The 15,657-nt window shown below is 39.3% G+C and overlaps 1 protein-coding gene across 1 annotated transcript in view; it reads left to right on the forward strand.

The window, feature by feature from the left end:
- Positions 1–15,657, forward strand: part of LOC147596694 (vasculin-like) — a 34,482-nt gene that overhangs the window by 7,236 nt on the left and 11,589 nt on the right. The window contains exons 2-7 of the mRNA XM_086769727.1: positions 6,828–6,951; positions 7,435–7,658; positions 8,300–8,366; positions 10,741–10,925; positions 11,725–11,865; positions 12,363–12,527. Of these exons, the coding sequence (XP_086625853.1) occupies positions 6,828–6,951; positions 7,435–7,658; positions 8,300–8,366; positions 10,741–10,925; positions 11,725–11,865; positions 12,363–12,527 (906 nt within the window). The remainder of the gene's footprint in view (positions 1–6,827; positions 6,952–7,434; positions 7,659–8,299; positions 8,367–10,740; positions 10,926–11,724; positions 11,866–12,362; positions 12,528–15,657) is intronic.

Below are 15,657 nucleotides of genomic sequence, written 5' to 3' on the forward strand. Positions count from 1 at the left end.
TTCTTCAGAGAAGGTTGATTGTGCATTTAACTGACAAAGCAAATGTTGTCTGAGAAATGGTAAGGGGCTGTCCTGGTTTTATTTGGGGGGGGGGGCTACGGTGGCAGCTTCTGTAAGAAGGTCTAGGGTGGACCCGCTGCTGGCCAGGGCTGAGCCAGATGGTGGCAGAATGTTCCCTGATAATGCCTCTGCCATAACGTATTTAAGAAGGGGAAAAACGGGGGGGGGGGGGGGGAAGTGAAGATGTGAAGGTGCTGAAGCAGGGGCAGAGAGGGGGAGGCATGAGCCTTGTGGCCCTCACCCTCTGGCCTCCCACTGGGTGGCCGCCTGGGCCCTACTCAGCCCAGCCTGGCTGCAAGAAGTGGAGAGGAGATGAGATGTGAACAGAACCTGAGAGGCATCTGCCAGCCTGTTGTGAAGAATTTCTTGTGAGAGGAATGGCTGCAGATGCCAAGGTCATTGAAGAAGGAGGGGGAGGAGTAATGCTGCTCCTGGCCAGAATTCCCCTGCAGCCCATGGTGAAGACCATGGTGAAGCAGGTTGTCCCCTGCAGCCCATGGAGGTCCACAGAGGGGCAGAGATCCACCTGCAGCCTGTGGAGGACCCCGCGCTGGGGCAGGCAGATGCCTTGAAGGAGGCTGTGGCCTGTGGAGGGCCCACTGGGGCAGCTGTTCTGGAGGGACTGCACCCCGTGGAAGAAATTACCCACGCCAGAGCAGTTCACAAAGGACCGTAGTCTGTGGGAGGGACCCCACGGTGGAGCAGGGGAGGAATGTGAGGAGGAGCTCCCTCAAGGAGGATGGAGCAGTGTAAAGCAACCTGTGATGAATTGACCATAAACCCACATTCCCTCTTCCTCCCTGTGCTGCTCCAGGGGGAAGGTGGTAGAGAGAATGTTAAGCCCGGGAAGAGGGAGGGGTGGGGGGAGGTTATCTTGTTCCCTGTCTCATTCTCCTGCTAATTTTAGAAATAAATGAATAGTTTTCCCCAGGTTGAGTCTGTTTTGCCCGTGACGGTAACTTTAAGAATCTCTCCCTGTCCTTATCTCAAACCTTGAGCCTTTTTTCTTATATTATCTCTCCCTATTTCTCCGAGAGGAGGGTGGGGGGAGTGAGAGAGAGAGACTGCGTAGTCTGGTCCTGAGTGGGGCTAAACTACAACAGGGGCACTCTGGCCAATAGAGGAATTTATGTGTTAATTTAGCGTCTCTAATTGAGAGCTCTGTAGGCTGCAAAAATCATCCTAAAGTTCTTTTCTTTTCCCTGTTGCACTGCAATGCTTATCTTAGTCTTGCTTAATGGTCCCTTACAACCAGCCATCACAGAGTGGGTGGCTCCACCCTCAATTAGAAAATCTATTGTTTTGTTCCCCACCTTAACTGGAACCAGAGACTGGGGAAATTTTAGATTCCTCTGGTTCCCTTCACTCTAATCAAGTCTCTGCCATTATCTCAACAACTTTATCTTTCTTTACCATTCAAAAGACACGGACATTCTTTCTTCCACTGACCCTCTTGTTTACTGTAGGCACACTGATTTGTTCCTAGAGGAGTCCCACAATGACCTCTGCTGTTACCTCTACCTCTGAATCCTCCTCATAAATTTTCTCTTTCCTATCCCTCTGTCAGGGTGGCCAGCAAAGAAGCCTGCAGTTTTGCTTGTCCTTACTTCTTTCTCCTCTACCTCCTCTATTATTATATACCTTATATGCAGTTGACATCAATTGTGAAATTGTCATTCTATCCCCACCATCCACTTTCTGCACTTTCTTTCTGTCTGACACTGAATGGCCAATAAACAACATATTAAACAGTTGCATATTACTATCATCCTCTGGATACAAATCTGTCCATTTTTGAGCTGCTTCACATAATCTTTCATAAAAAGCAGACAGTTTCCTTATCTCCATGCCTTATTTCATACAGCTCAGACAAATATCTCCCCAATTAGGATTATGATTTATCATCACAGTTTTAACAGTACTGTACATTCCCTCTGGATTACTTCAGTAAGACCTGACTGTTTGTTTCCGGTTTAATAGGTTGAAAGTGGTAAATGGTGTTCCCAGTTTTATAGTCAGTACAACAGAAATTCCCTTCTTTCTTTTTTTCCTTTTTCGCAGTCAACAAATATATCCCATACTGATATTTCAAATCTGACAGTCCAACAATTTCTTAATGCAAAGAACAAGTCTACATACGGTATTTCATCCCACTTCTCATTTTCCCATCAGAATAACATTAGTTGTAATATAGTGTTGTATTTCAAAGACCTCTTTTCAGGCAATTTTTCACCATTCTCCAATTGATATTGTGGCCACCATTGATTACAATACTGTTTTAATCTGTCTTTAGTCATGGGATCCCCTCCGCATTTACTCCAGTTCTTTAGGATGCATCCTAAGGGATAGCAAAGGGCAGCCTCCTGAGAAGTAGCACTGCCCAAATTGGTACTGATAAATACAATCCAATATTTCCTATTCAATTCACAAATTCAAATATAAAATGAGATATGTCTCCTGTTGTTAAAACAAAGTGTGGAAACAATTACTATGCTACTGCTGCGTATCTGTTCCCCATGTATCTTACACAGAACCCAAATGGGACAAAAATGTCCCTCAGATGCTTGCTACTCTCCAAAAGGCTTTTCCCTTACTTATTTAGCAGAAAATATCTCTTTTCCAATAGCGTTGCACTGTTGTGTCGTTTACTGCCTGACAGCAGGAGAGAAACTGATGGAGTTCGTGATCAACAGGTTGGTGTGCACTGGAGTCCTGTCAGGTCCCTTCTCCCACTTGGGTACAGCAAGACCATCCATTAAGGCTGTCAGCGTGGTCACATCTGGGGTGCCAGAAAACTGTTGTCCCAAATCTGGGTTCATTTACTTGGTGTGCAGTATGCCAATCTTACACACAGAGCAGAGGTATTTGTTTATTTAATTTCTGCACAGAGATGGATGCTAGGGGGAAATCCACAAAGCTAGCACCCATCTCCATGCAAAAATGAAACAAAGAAATACCTCTGCTCTGTGTGTAAGATTGGCGTACTGCACACCAGATAAATGAACCCAGATTTGAGACAACAATCTAGTTAGCTTCTTTGTTTAGTATATAATCTATCAGCAACTGTCAGTTGCTCTTCTGAGAATGTCAGGCCTATCTGTTCCAGGATGGTTCCTGCAATCTGTTTGTTTTCATTCTACTTGATTTCTGAGATAATCAGCTCTTTTGATCTGCTATTTCCAATTTAAATACACTTTTAATCAGAAAAGTAATCAGAGTTTAATATGGTATTACAATTGCAAAACAATTTTTCTCCACATATTTCAAGAATCTACTGGAAGAACTTTACCTACATTCTTAAAATGTCAATATAGCAGGATAAAAGTAAGTTCCAGTACTACTCAAATATATTTGGGGTGGGAGTTGTGTATTTGTCACCTCATTGTGGGAAATTTCATTGCAAGCATATGTTGTGGATTCTGTTTTCTTCCATGAAACTTTGCCTCAAGGAGTTTAGATAGACTTTTTTTCATCTTTTAAAAAAAAAACTGTAGTTGTATGCTTTCTCTATTATAGTCTTTGTGCTTCATTGTTTGAAATGCAGCTTATTTCCTTATGTTACCTCTTCCCTCAGTGATCCAGCATTCTGTGATATAGAGCACATTTAGGTATTAAACACTTGAAAAGACTTTTTGGTTCCACCTAATGTGTAATAATTCCTACTTTATGGAATAAGGCTTATCCTATCATTCTTCTACAAGACAGGTCTCAAATGTTGTGGTCCCCTGCTCCCTGTCCCCTCTATTTTCTAGAACAGATGTTTATTTCTGCTTCCTGTATCTCAACAAAGCAACTGAAGAGAAGAGCAGGTAAGAGGGATGGAAATGAAAAGAAAGAACAGGGTGAGGAAGACAAGATGTTTCATGAAGAATGGAGCTGAGGTGAGGCTATGGTATCAACAACATTTAGACTTGAGAAGGAGAAGCTGAACTCTGCCCAGTCAGTTCTTATTTCCCTGAAAGAGGCACTTTTAGGAATTGCATCTTTACAAGTTTGGCTTACCCCTCAATCCTGAGTAGCCGAGGCTTTCCCTTCCATGTGTAAAGGCTAGCATGAGAAAAAGCCTTGATGCCAGGAAGCTGGGATTGTGAATGAATTTTCTTAATGTGACTGACATAGATTACAGCTTGACCAAAATCACTCTTGCTTATTGATGATTATTTCCTTTTAAGGATAAGCTTTTATATCCTCTCCCTGTTAATTATATAGCAAAGTCTGTTGACATAGTTGGGTATCCATTGCTCAGCAGCTTTAGTTCAGGTCTGGAACTAATATATTTGCATCAGTGCAGTATTGCAGTTGAGCAGGCAGAAATGGGAAAGTGTTGCGAATAGTGAGGCCATCTTGGGATATGGACAAAACTTTTCAGAAAGGATTGCTGTAAAATGTGTATGAGGAAATTGCAGATAGACTGGTAAACTCAGAAGTTTTTGCAAGCTTACTGTACTTCATGTTAAGCAATAAGACTTCTTATACTTAAAAAAAAAAAATCTATGTTGCTTGCTTTCTTGACTGACTGAATCAAGTCAGATAACTTCTCAACTTCCAGAAATTGCCAGTAAATTTTGTGTTGATTACAAAGTTTACTGTCATCTTTGCCACAAGAGATTTGATAGACTGATACCTCCATCATGTGGAGAAAATGCAAACTGCATGATCTTTGCATGCAGTTTAGAGACTTTAGATGCGTTATATCGAGTACAACTCAAACAGTATTTATAAAGTGCTGTCAGTTATAGTTTGTGAGAATGTGATTGTTCTTCCAAGTTCATAAAAAAAAAAAAAGTTAAACTCCAAAGGCAATATTAGCAGGTTGTTGTATGTAAATGAATCATAGAATGGTTAAAGTTGGAAGGGACCTTCAAAGGCCATCCAGTCCAACCCCCCTGTAAGGAGCAGGGACATCTCCAACTAGATCAGGTTGCTCACAGCCCCATCCAACTTGGCCTTGAATGTTTCCAGGAATGGGGCATCAACCACATGAAGCTATCTACTAAGATGTCATCTGTGATAACAGATCTGGAGCTTTCAGGAATTTTTGACAGCTTATTCAAAGTTATTATGAAATATTGAGACTCATTATGATAATTTGTTGGCTACTTAGAAAACCACAAGAAATTATCAAAAGATCTGTTTTTTTTTCTCTCTCCAAGTTTGTCAAGGAAATAATTAACTTCTCAGGTCTCAAAGTGGAGGGAAATCCCTTTTCATTTGATTTCTATACAGTTTGGAAATACATATCTATTGCTTACTCGAGTTTGAATTTTAAGTGGTGGATTTTGAACAGCACCTTGAGCTCTACCGGGACCTTTTCAGTAGAACTTAGGGTGTCATTTTTTTGTGTGATTGTCTCATGGTGATGGGGGAGAAGGAAATAATTTTCAACGTATTTTCCAAAATAGTTAAACCTATTAATAATGTGATTTCCTTTTTTTTTTTTTTCTACTCACTTTGACCAGTGGAGTACTTTTAAATATTAATATGGCTTTGTTTAGACATTAATGGATAATAACTGTTGAAATGAACTTGAGGCTTTCATTTTCAAACACGCACAATTACTGGTATACTTTTTTTCCTCCCCTGAATGTTACTCAATCCGGAGAGGGAGTGAGTTTCAGGAAGCAAAGTTGATACTCCCTGGAATCAATAAACTTATTTTGCTCGCATAGTACACTTCTACATAGCTATGCATTTATGCATTTGTAGCTATTATGGCCCTGGGAAGTGTTGGATCTCTTGTACATGTGCAATACAGTGGACATGTATGTGCTGGAGGGAAGGGGACTTTGCTTCATCTGCATCAAAGATTGGCTGCATGACAGGGAGGTGCTGGGTAACACAGCTCTCTGCTATCACTCACTGGGATATATGTGGCATGTGCAACAGTAAGGCCAAGTGCTACTTTTGCAGAATGAAAATTTATTCTTGAATTTTTAAGGTGTAACAGCGAAAGAAATGTTATAGTGTTAAGATAATAAAGCCAGATAGAAGTAATAGGGAAGACAGCTGCTGTAAGACATGATCTTTTTTGATTTAATTCCCTTAGGTATGAATTCTAGTCAGGATGTGTTTTGATTTGAGTACTATTCTCAACGTGAGGTTTTAGTTTATAAAGTACTTCCTACTGGTATATTAAAGATTTACTTATTTAAAATTTCTACAATGCCTACTTAGAAGCTGATAATTTGAAGTATATTTGTGAATCTGTACACTTTTGACTCTAGGTTTTACTTGTATTTCCTAACTAGTTGCATTTGCCTTATTAAGTTATAATGACAAAGCTAATAAACTGAGCCTTTTTGGGGTACAGCTGCCTCTGGTTGAAGCAACTCCTTGCTTTCTATGCAGTGCACATGCATAGTCTCTAACCGCTCAGATGAAGATCCCAGACTTCTTTCCTGCCTTCCAAACGGTGATCTCATATCCTTTGTTACTTTTAAAATTTTCCCTCTTCTGCCACATGTCACTTGTGCTCTGTTATGCTGCCGAATCAAAATAAACACTTGGGTTTTTTTACTTTTTGTTGCAAGCATGATCTTCAGCACTGTTTAGGTGTCCTGAAGTGGAAGATATAGCTTCTGCTAGCATGGGAGATGATGACATAACTCTGAACATATGCATACTCGAGAACTGCTGTATTGTCTGTCATTCATAGTCCTTTAAAAATGGATTGGATATACCACAAGTAATGTATATATTACAGTTCTGATAATTCAGTTTTGTTATTAATCAGATATCTCAGATCTAAAACTTGTGCTCCTTTACAGTCATCACTGAACTTTGAGAGACATTCTGAAATTTTTTTGTGGGCAGAGAATCATTATGAAGCAAATCGCAGAAGACACAACTCTTCAGATGGATTTAATCCTAACATTGGATGGCCTAATGAAGGTATAATTTAGCTTTCATGGAACGCTTTAAATACATTGTTGCTTTGTAGCACTTTGGCTAGAAAAAAAGTCTGATGATAATAGCTGTCCTATGCCAAATGCTGTATTCTGTAGTAGAATAGAGATAATGGAAAGACAGATCTTCTGGGAGATGATGTGATGACTAAGGATTGCTTATAGTAGTGTGATTCCAGGTGTATTTCTCTGTCTTAAGAAGAGGGTCAAGTTAATTCTCTAGCCAACAACGTATAAATGAGCAGCCAGAAAAGGGGTTTGGCTTCTTAATGTTGTACTACTGTTCTCTTTCTTTGGCACTGTTTTGGGAGATTCTTTCCTGCTGCTTATGTGAATGAAAACTAAGTTTACTAATGCTGTCACATCCCAGAGTATAGAGCTGCTTGCTTAACTCTACCAATTTTGCAAAAATAGAATGTTCTTTCAGAACTGTTAGTAATTACATTTCTTTAAAATCTAAAAATCTAAGGGCATTTTGGGAGAAAAGAGAAGAATGGTTGGCGTTCACAAGGCAGAAATGGTACAAAAAATATAAACTATCGTGAGGGATACCATGGCAGAGCTTCCCACACTTGTACCAGCACTTTCCACTGTGGAAAAGGCCAAGGACTGCATGAAAACAATGTATCTGATAATGAAACTGGGAAAAAGGAAGACAAGGAAGTATCCAAACAGTTTGAGGCTGAGGATTTTGTAAGTTAATTGTAATTATAATAAACAAGGTTTCATTGTTTCTGTAAGTGCCATTTCATTACAAGATACTTAATGAGATTTCACCAGTTACAGGTGGTCATATAAGGGATCACCCTTCCCATAGGTAAGAGGGTTAGTTATTTGCCCACTAACTTGTTTCTCTTTTTATATCCAATTTTTATTATTATGTTTTTATTATTGTCACTTAAGTGTTTAAATGAAACTATAATTGAGTTCTAAGTTGATTTCATAATATCTTACCACAGTTTACTGTGCTATGTGTATATTAAATTCTACACAAGTACCTTACTGGAGATCCAAAGTACTAAAAAAAAAAAAAAAAAAAAAAAATCTTTCGTAGGATGTAAGGGGAAGAACCATCCATCACTGTGTTTTGCTTTCTCTGGACAGTTCATATAATGGTGTTGATTGCTGCTTGAGATGTTTTGTTGGAGAAGAGATATAAGTGAGTGTTGATCTATTTGGGTTGCAGGGAGAAGTGTCTAATCTGTCTCCGTTTAAAAATCTTTGACAGCAGAGGTCATACTTCTGATATTATTGTGATTCTTTATTTCATTGGTCCCACAATTCAAGACTTCTTATTAAATTTTATTTTTAATAATGATAAATTTTCCTTTCAGCCATCTTTGAATCCTGAATATGAGAGAACACCAAACCAGAATAAGTCTTTAGCTGCTGGTGTGTGGGGTGAGTATTTTTGATGTTTCTAAATATAAAAATGTAGTGGAGATCTAAAGTTGTTTTATTTGAAACATAGTATTTTTTTTGAATGTTACAAAGATATAGACTGAAATTGAGGAAACTTCAATATTATTACAGTGTAAGTATCTTTTTGTTAGAGAGGTGACACTTCTATTTGGATATCAATCTGTTGGTCTGTAGATGCAGCCACAACTAGAATTCTTTCCAAGAACAAGTATACGTCTTTTATTAAAGATGTCAAGAATTTATCTCCCAAGAGGAAATGTGATGAAGGTGAGTCACTTAAGCTAGCGATGTGATTGCTAGCTGAAGACTTCATAAAAGAATGCTTCTGACTAATTAGAGCTGTTGGAAAGATCTTGGAGAGAAACCTAAGAGGGTTGGGAAGAGCAGGTTAATTTGTAGAGATTTAAGATCTCTTCCTGGAAGCAAATGCTTTAAGCTTTTGATTGTGTTTTTAGTTGTAAAAAAGCCAATCCTGAGAGTGGGCCTTTAACTGAACTGTAGTCTGGATTTGTTTTCTCATCTCCACCTGATAAATTTGGCTGCTGCTTTACAGTTCTGTAGGCTTTAAGTAGTGAATTGTTCACTCTAAGAAGGTGTCAGCTTTAGACTGCACAGGTTTTAAAGTAATAAACTTACTCAAAATAAGAACCTTTCTCTTTGAGGAAATAAGTTTAATTAAACATAAAATCTACAACCTAAACTGTTGTTAATACTGAGATCTGAAACTCGTTGCTCATTTTAAATAGTACTTTAATTTTATCATTCTTTTTCTCATACTTCCCAGTATGTTTTGCATTCTTAGGTAACGCTAGGTGTAAGCCATCCCCTCAATATAAATATCTAATTGCTAAGAACTTTTGCAGGAGCCTAAACAATTGTACTGCTTTCCATTTTTATATATTTAGCAACTTTCATGTGAAAGTCAGGAAATAAAGTTATCTTTCAATAAAAGAGTAACAATAGCTACATTTTTTTTTTTTCCTAACCAAGTTGTGGAAAATTATATAGCAACTTGAGTGTTTTATAATCTTTGCAGCGCTCTGACTGTGGCTGCTGCATGATGTGGCTCAATTTGATCTGAAGGAGGGCAAGTTTTCCAGGCTTTCTAAGTATCATTCTTCGCAAGCAAAAGAAGGAACAGTAAAGGATCTGTAAGCTACAGTGCAGCAGCTTGTTACAACTTACAGCTTGGTATCTTACTTTATTACAGCTCTGCTATTGCAAGCCTTGTTTTGTAATTCAAAAACTGAAGTTAAGGCTATTCTTATTCCCTGTTAATATTCAGGGCACAAGAGGAATGTTACCTTTTAATGACTGTTAAAAATGTATATTTCTGTTAGATTCCATTTTACCTTGTATATATGGGATGGGAGCATGTGAATATTAGTAAAGTCTTTTCATAAAGTTTAATGAGAGCTAAGTATACAGTTATCACAAATGCTTTGTAACATCTACCTGCTAAACAAAGCTAAAATAACTTACGCTTTTAAGATAGATTTTATTTTATTTTATTTTTTTAATGTAGGATATGGTGACTCTGCCTGTGAAGTAGAAATGCTTGCTGAGAGAGGAGATAATCTTGGAAAAGGTTGTTAATACAGCATTGGAATGCATGTGCAGAAATAATGTGTTTTTTTCACTTTTTGAAAACTTTAGAACTGTTTTTAATAGATGTTCTTTCAAACTGTTAAATGTCAGTTACTTATTGAGTATGACAACTGACTTTATGTCTCCAATTAGTGCTCTCTTGAACCTGGAAATGGAGTAAGCTTCAGATGTTCTATTATGCCCATCTGAGGCATACAGATAGAGAAACTGGTCATTATCATGGTCTACAGTAGTATGCATCTCTTCTCTCATGTTTATAGAGCCTTGGTGTGGAACATTTGGCTCTAAAATAAGTTGTTAATAAATATATGAGTAATTATTCTTTAATAACCTTAAAGGGAAATATAAAAACTATAATCTCTTTTGAGGATTAGATAACTGTTAACAACTAATAGTATTTGGTTTTTAGATTTGCAAACAAGAACCGTGTAGTTAGCTTCTTTGACTGAAGGATATCTTTTTTTCCAAAAGTAAAATTCCTGCGTTGACAAGTAAAATATTTAATAAAAGGTGGTTATGGAAAATGGAACAGAACTTGTGTTTACCCAGGTTTGTATAGTGTGTTATTTGTGGAACTAATACTGGATCAAGTTCCTGACTGATGCCTATTTGTTCTGGACCATATGGCTATCCAGTACCCTATGAACTAGGAATTTATATATTCTCATCCCCCCTCCCTCCATCCCTCCCCTTTTTTTTTTTTTCTTTCTGTTCTTTTTCTTTCTTCCCCCCTCCCTCCTCCCAGAGTACCCTTTGACTCCTAAATCTAGATCTCCAAGAATGCTGGTCATTAAAAAGGACAGTACAAAAGAACTGCAGATATCTGGATACCCTGTAGTAAGAAGTCTTCATTCACAGCCAGTAAAGAATGGAACTGGCACAAGTGTTTATAAAGGATTAATCCTTAAACCTGCTACTCCACTTGCAAAGGTGAGTCTTGGATACTGGTGGCATGAACAACATGCTGAAACAAAAAATCATACTCTAATTCTGAATGTACTTATTTCATCCCTGAAAATACTGTTCCTAGAGTATTATGCTTTCAAATCTTGCTAAGCGCAGAAAACCCCAAAAGTGAACAGAATCACTTTCTCATTTTTCTTTTTAAACTATATTGTAATTGATCTCTCTTTATTTCTCATTTACCTTTTTTGAGAAGTGCAAGAGCTGTCCAAGGGAGAGTGAAAAGGATGTTTTTAACTTGCAGAATAGCGATGCCTTTTGTCTATATGTTTTTTTTAACAGAAAAATAAATGCCTAGTGGAGAGCTACAGTTGGCATAAAAGTACCTCCAGAATTTATCCCAATTATTGATGTAGATGTGCTTAGTGTCATTCTGGTCCCTCTCCATATGCAACTTTCCATGTTCATCTTTTGATTTTGTTTCAGGATTTTTTCTGTGCTTCTGAGAGCATCTAATGGAGCTGTTCTTAACTCTCTTAACATACTACATTAAAAACACTACTTTCAGCTGTTGAAGACTCATATTTTGATTCTTAATACCTCAAATATGAGGGTCTTAATTGTTTGTAAATTTAGCTCTATATAAAAAGTTGCAACATTATTTATGAGAGAAGATTAATTGCTCATAAACAGTCCCTTTTCTGCAATAAAACAGGTATTTGCTCTAAATTATGGTTGTAGTTATGATTTCTTTCTGCTTAATCGTTTTTCTAAACACTTCTGAAAATAATCCTATTGTAGTTAACGACTTTAAATTTTTGTTTAGCCTACACAGTGGAAAAGCCAAGCAAAAGAAAATAAACTTGGGAATCAATTTTCTCGTGAATCTGCATATGGTATTGGCAATTTCAGTCCCTTTAAATCAACTGCCAAGGCATTTACTGTATCACAGAATTCAGTGAAAAAGGTAAAGCAATGCCTGTAGTTTTTATCAAATCTATCAAATTTTAAATTTGATGGGATCACTGAATCAGTAAGTTTTATGCAGAATCGTATTAAGTTTGTTTTTGTGGAAGTTAGTGTGGGAGAGAGAAATATGGAAGGTACATCACTGGCCTTTAAGTAGTGCAATATTTGCTTTGTAAGTTTGATTTGGAGTAAAAATGGTCCATTAGGAAGTATAACTTGGTAGGTTTAAACTTCAAAACTGCTAATAGTGTGTGATACACTTCAGAAGGTTCACTGTTTGTTAGCAGGGCTCCATAAACCTTCATCTCTGGGGTTATATGTAAGAACTATATATACTGAAATAGAAATATCTTACCTCTGCTTTTGACTGTGGATATACATGAAACCTGAAACTACAGGTGCCTGTGAGTTTGTCTTTCATTCGAAGTTTTCTAAATTAGTAAACTTCTCTCTCTTTTTTTTTTTTTTTTTTTTTTTACACCCCCCCCATATTAGTGTAATTGGTCAAATTCATCATCCACTATTGACAAAGTTAGTCAGCCTTGTTTAACAAAATTGACAAGAATGCGAACTGATAAGAAGAGTGAATTTTTGAAAGCATTAAAACAAGATAGAGTGGAAGAGGAACGTGAAGATGAGAATCATGCTGGACAAGACAAGGTAGTTTTGTTCATACCTATTGTAGATTCAGCAGTAACAGTTCTCAGACTGAACATAAACTACTTTTTATTTGTCTGTAAACAGCTGTTAAGTCATGGTCTTGATCTCTAAATGAAGGAAAGGAATTATCTTTTGATTAATTTTAAAAATTTGCTCCAAGTACTATTCTTTCTCCAGTGCTTCTTAGTAGTTTCTTATTTTCTTTCTGCGGTATCGACTCATATGTGTTAGAGACAGATGTGTCCGAGTTATTAAATAAATAAGCTTAGTACACTAACCTAATCTTTGTGGAGGTGTGGAGGTGTTCTGGTTTTATTGGGGAGGGGGGGGTCTATGGTGGTGGCTTCTACAAGAAACTGCTAGAAGGTGTTCCCTTTTGTCCAGTGGGCTCGGCCGGGCCTAGGGCGGACCCACTGCTGGCCAAGGCCGAGCCAATTGGTAGCAGAATGTTCTGTGATAACACCTCTGCCATAACATATTTAAGAAGGGGAAAACGGGGGGGGGGGGGGGGGGGGGGGGGAGAGAAGATGTGAAGAAGCTGAGCAGGGGCAGAGAGGGAGAGGCGTGAGCCTTGTGGGCCTTGCAGGCCTCACCCTCTGGCCTCCTGCCGGGTGGCAGTCTGAGCCTGGCTGCAGTGGAGGGGAGATGAGATGTGAAGAGAACCTGAGAGGCATCTGCCAGCCTGTTGTGAAGAATTTTTCTTGTGTGAGGAACAGCTGCAGACACCAAGGTCAGTGAAGAAGGAGGGGGAGGAGTAATGCTGCTCCTGGCCAAGATTCCCCTGCAGCCCATGGTGAAGACCATGGTAAAGCAGGCTGTCCCCCTGCAGCCCATGGAGGTCCATGGAGGGGCAGAGATTCACCTGCAGCCCATGGAGGGCCCATGCTGGGGCAGCTGTTCTGGAGGGACTGCACCCTGTGGAAGAAATTACCCATGTTGGAGCAGTTCATGAAGGACTGTAGCCCGTGGGTGGGACCTCATGCCTGGAGCAGAGGAGGAATGTGAGGAGTTCTTCCCCCAACAATGAAGCAGTGGCATAGAAAAATGTGTGATGGACTGACCATAACCCCCATTCCCTCCCTCTTCCCCCCTGTGCTGCTTGGAGGGGGAAGGTAGTAGAGATCATGTTAAGCCCAGGAAGAGGGAGAGGTGAGGGGAGTTTATCTTGTTCTCTGTCTCATATTCCTATTGTTTTTTGAAATCAATGAATAGTTTTCCCCAAGTCGAGTCTGTTCTGCCCATAACAGTAACTTTAAGGATCTCTTCCTGTCCTTATTTCAAACCTTGAGCCTTTTTTCTCTCCCTTTTCTCTTGGAGGGTTGGGGGGAGTGAGAGAGAGACTGTGTAGTCTGGTTCGGATCAGAGCTAAACTACGACAGGAGGGCAGTGTTTATACCTTGGCTGTTAGTTATCCTACAAAACAGTCAATGGAAAAACTTGGTTCTGCTTCTCAAACCATTTTCTTTCTATTTTGAGTGTTTAGATAGCCAAAAGTTCTCTATTATTTGTCTAGTCATTGGGGCAGTAGTTTGATTTATGCATATATAAAAAAAATGGTTTTACTTCCTAATTGAAAATTTGGAGGCCTGTAATGTATATAGTATTGTGTGTCAGTTTTCTTTCAATCTGAGTCAGTTTATGCAGTGCTTAACTGGCACCTGAGAATATTTGTGTCAGTGCTACCAGCCACCACCAAGCCATAAGCATAGTTATCCTATGTAGTCCAAGTGAACATAAATAATGTATTTTTCAGGATGAGGCAATTAAAAGCCTAAGTTTGCTGTAAATAAGTGATTTAAAGTGTAAGCAAAAAAAAAAAAGGCACAAGTAACATATCAGCTAGACAAATAAAATGAGTGATTTTGAGCAGGGGTTATTCAGATTCAGAGACATGAAAAAAGAAACAGTGTCAGGGTGTATTGCGTATAAAAGATTTACTTTTCTGACCCTGTTCCTATTTTGGGCAAAATAAAATTTACTCTAATGGGACTGTACAACTTGGCTGTATGTGTCAGTTGGTACACATCTTCAAGTAGATCGGGATGCTCAGCGCCCTGGCCTTGAACATTTCCAGGGATGGGGCATCTATGACCTCTCTGGGCAACCTGTGCTAGTGTTCTACCACCCTTGGTGTAAAATAAGTTTTTCTTTACATCAAGTCTGAATCTGCTTCCTTCTTTTTTAAAACCATTACCCCTTGTCCTATCACACCAGGCCCTATTGAACAGCCCCTCCCTGTCTTTCCTGTAGGCCCCCTTCAGGTACTGGAAGACCCCAGAGCCTCCTGTTCTCCAGGCTGGACAGCCCCAACTCTCTCAGCCTGTCCTCATAGGAGAGGTGCTCCAGCCCTCTGATCATCTTCGTGGCCCTCCTCTGGACCCTCTCCAACTGGTCCGTGTCCTTCTTGTGTTGGGGGCTCCAGAGCTGGATGCAGTACTCCAGGTGGGGTCTCACCAGGACAGAGTAGAGGGGGAGAATCCCCTCCCTCGACCTGCCGTCCATGCTCCTCTTGATGCAGCCCAGAATGTGGTTGGCTTTCTGGGCTGCAAGCGCGCATAAGGGTGCACTCAATCCCACTGTCCACATTGCTGACAAAGATGTTAAACAAGGCTGGTCCCAATACCAGCCCCTGAGGAACACCACTCATCACTGATCTCCCCTTGGACATCAAACTGTTAACCACCACTCTCTGAGTGCGGCCATCCAGCCAATTCCTTATCCACTGAGTGGTCCATCCGTCAAATCCATGTCTCTCCAGTTTAGAGCCAAGGTTGTCATGTAGGACAGTGTGAAATGCTTTGCACGTGTCCAGGTAGATGACGTCAGTTGCTCTGATGATGGATGGTCTTGTTTGTGGCCTCTAAAGTATGATTTTGTACAAGTGCAGAACTGACTGAGCAACTGCATTCTGCTATGGATAATGCTGTTATATGCCAAATTCAGGAATTTTGTTGTCAAAAGGATGTTAGCTAGATAATGTTCGTATTCTCCTCTTTGTTTTTACAGTTGGTAAGATTCCTGAGGCTATTTGGCTCATTACTAAATAAGAGTTACAAATTGCTGAATGAGTAGAATTAAAAGAAACGTCTCTGGCTTATAGGATTAAAGAGCTTTTAATATTTGAATGAAC

Source organism: Chlamydotis macqueenii, chromosome W (assembly GCF_036417535.1).
Source record: "Chlamydotis macqueenii isolate bChlMac1 chromosome W, bChlMac1.mat, whole genome shotgun sequence".
In the NCBI taxonomy this organism is placed as follows: domain Eukaryota; kingdom Metazoa; phylum Chordata; class Aves; order Otidiformes; family Otididae; genus Chlamydotis; species Chlamydotis macqueenii.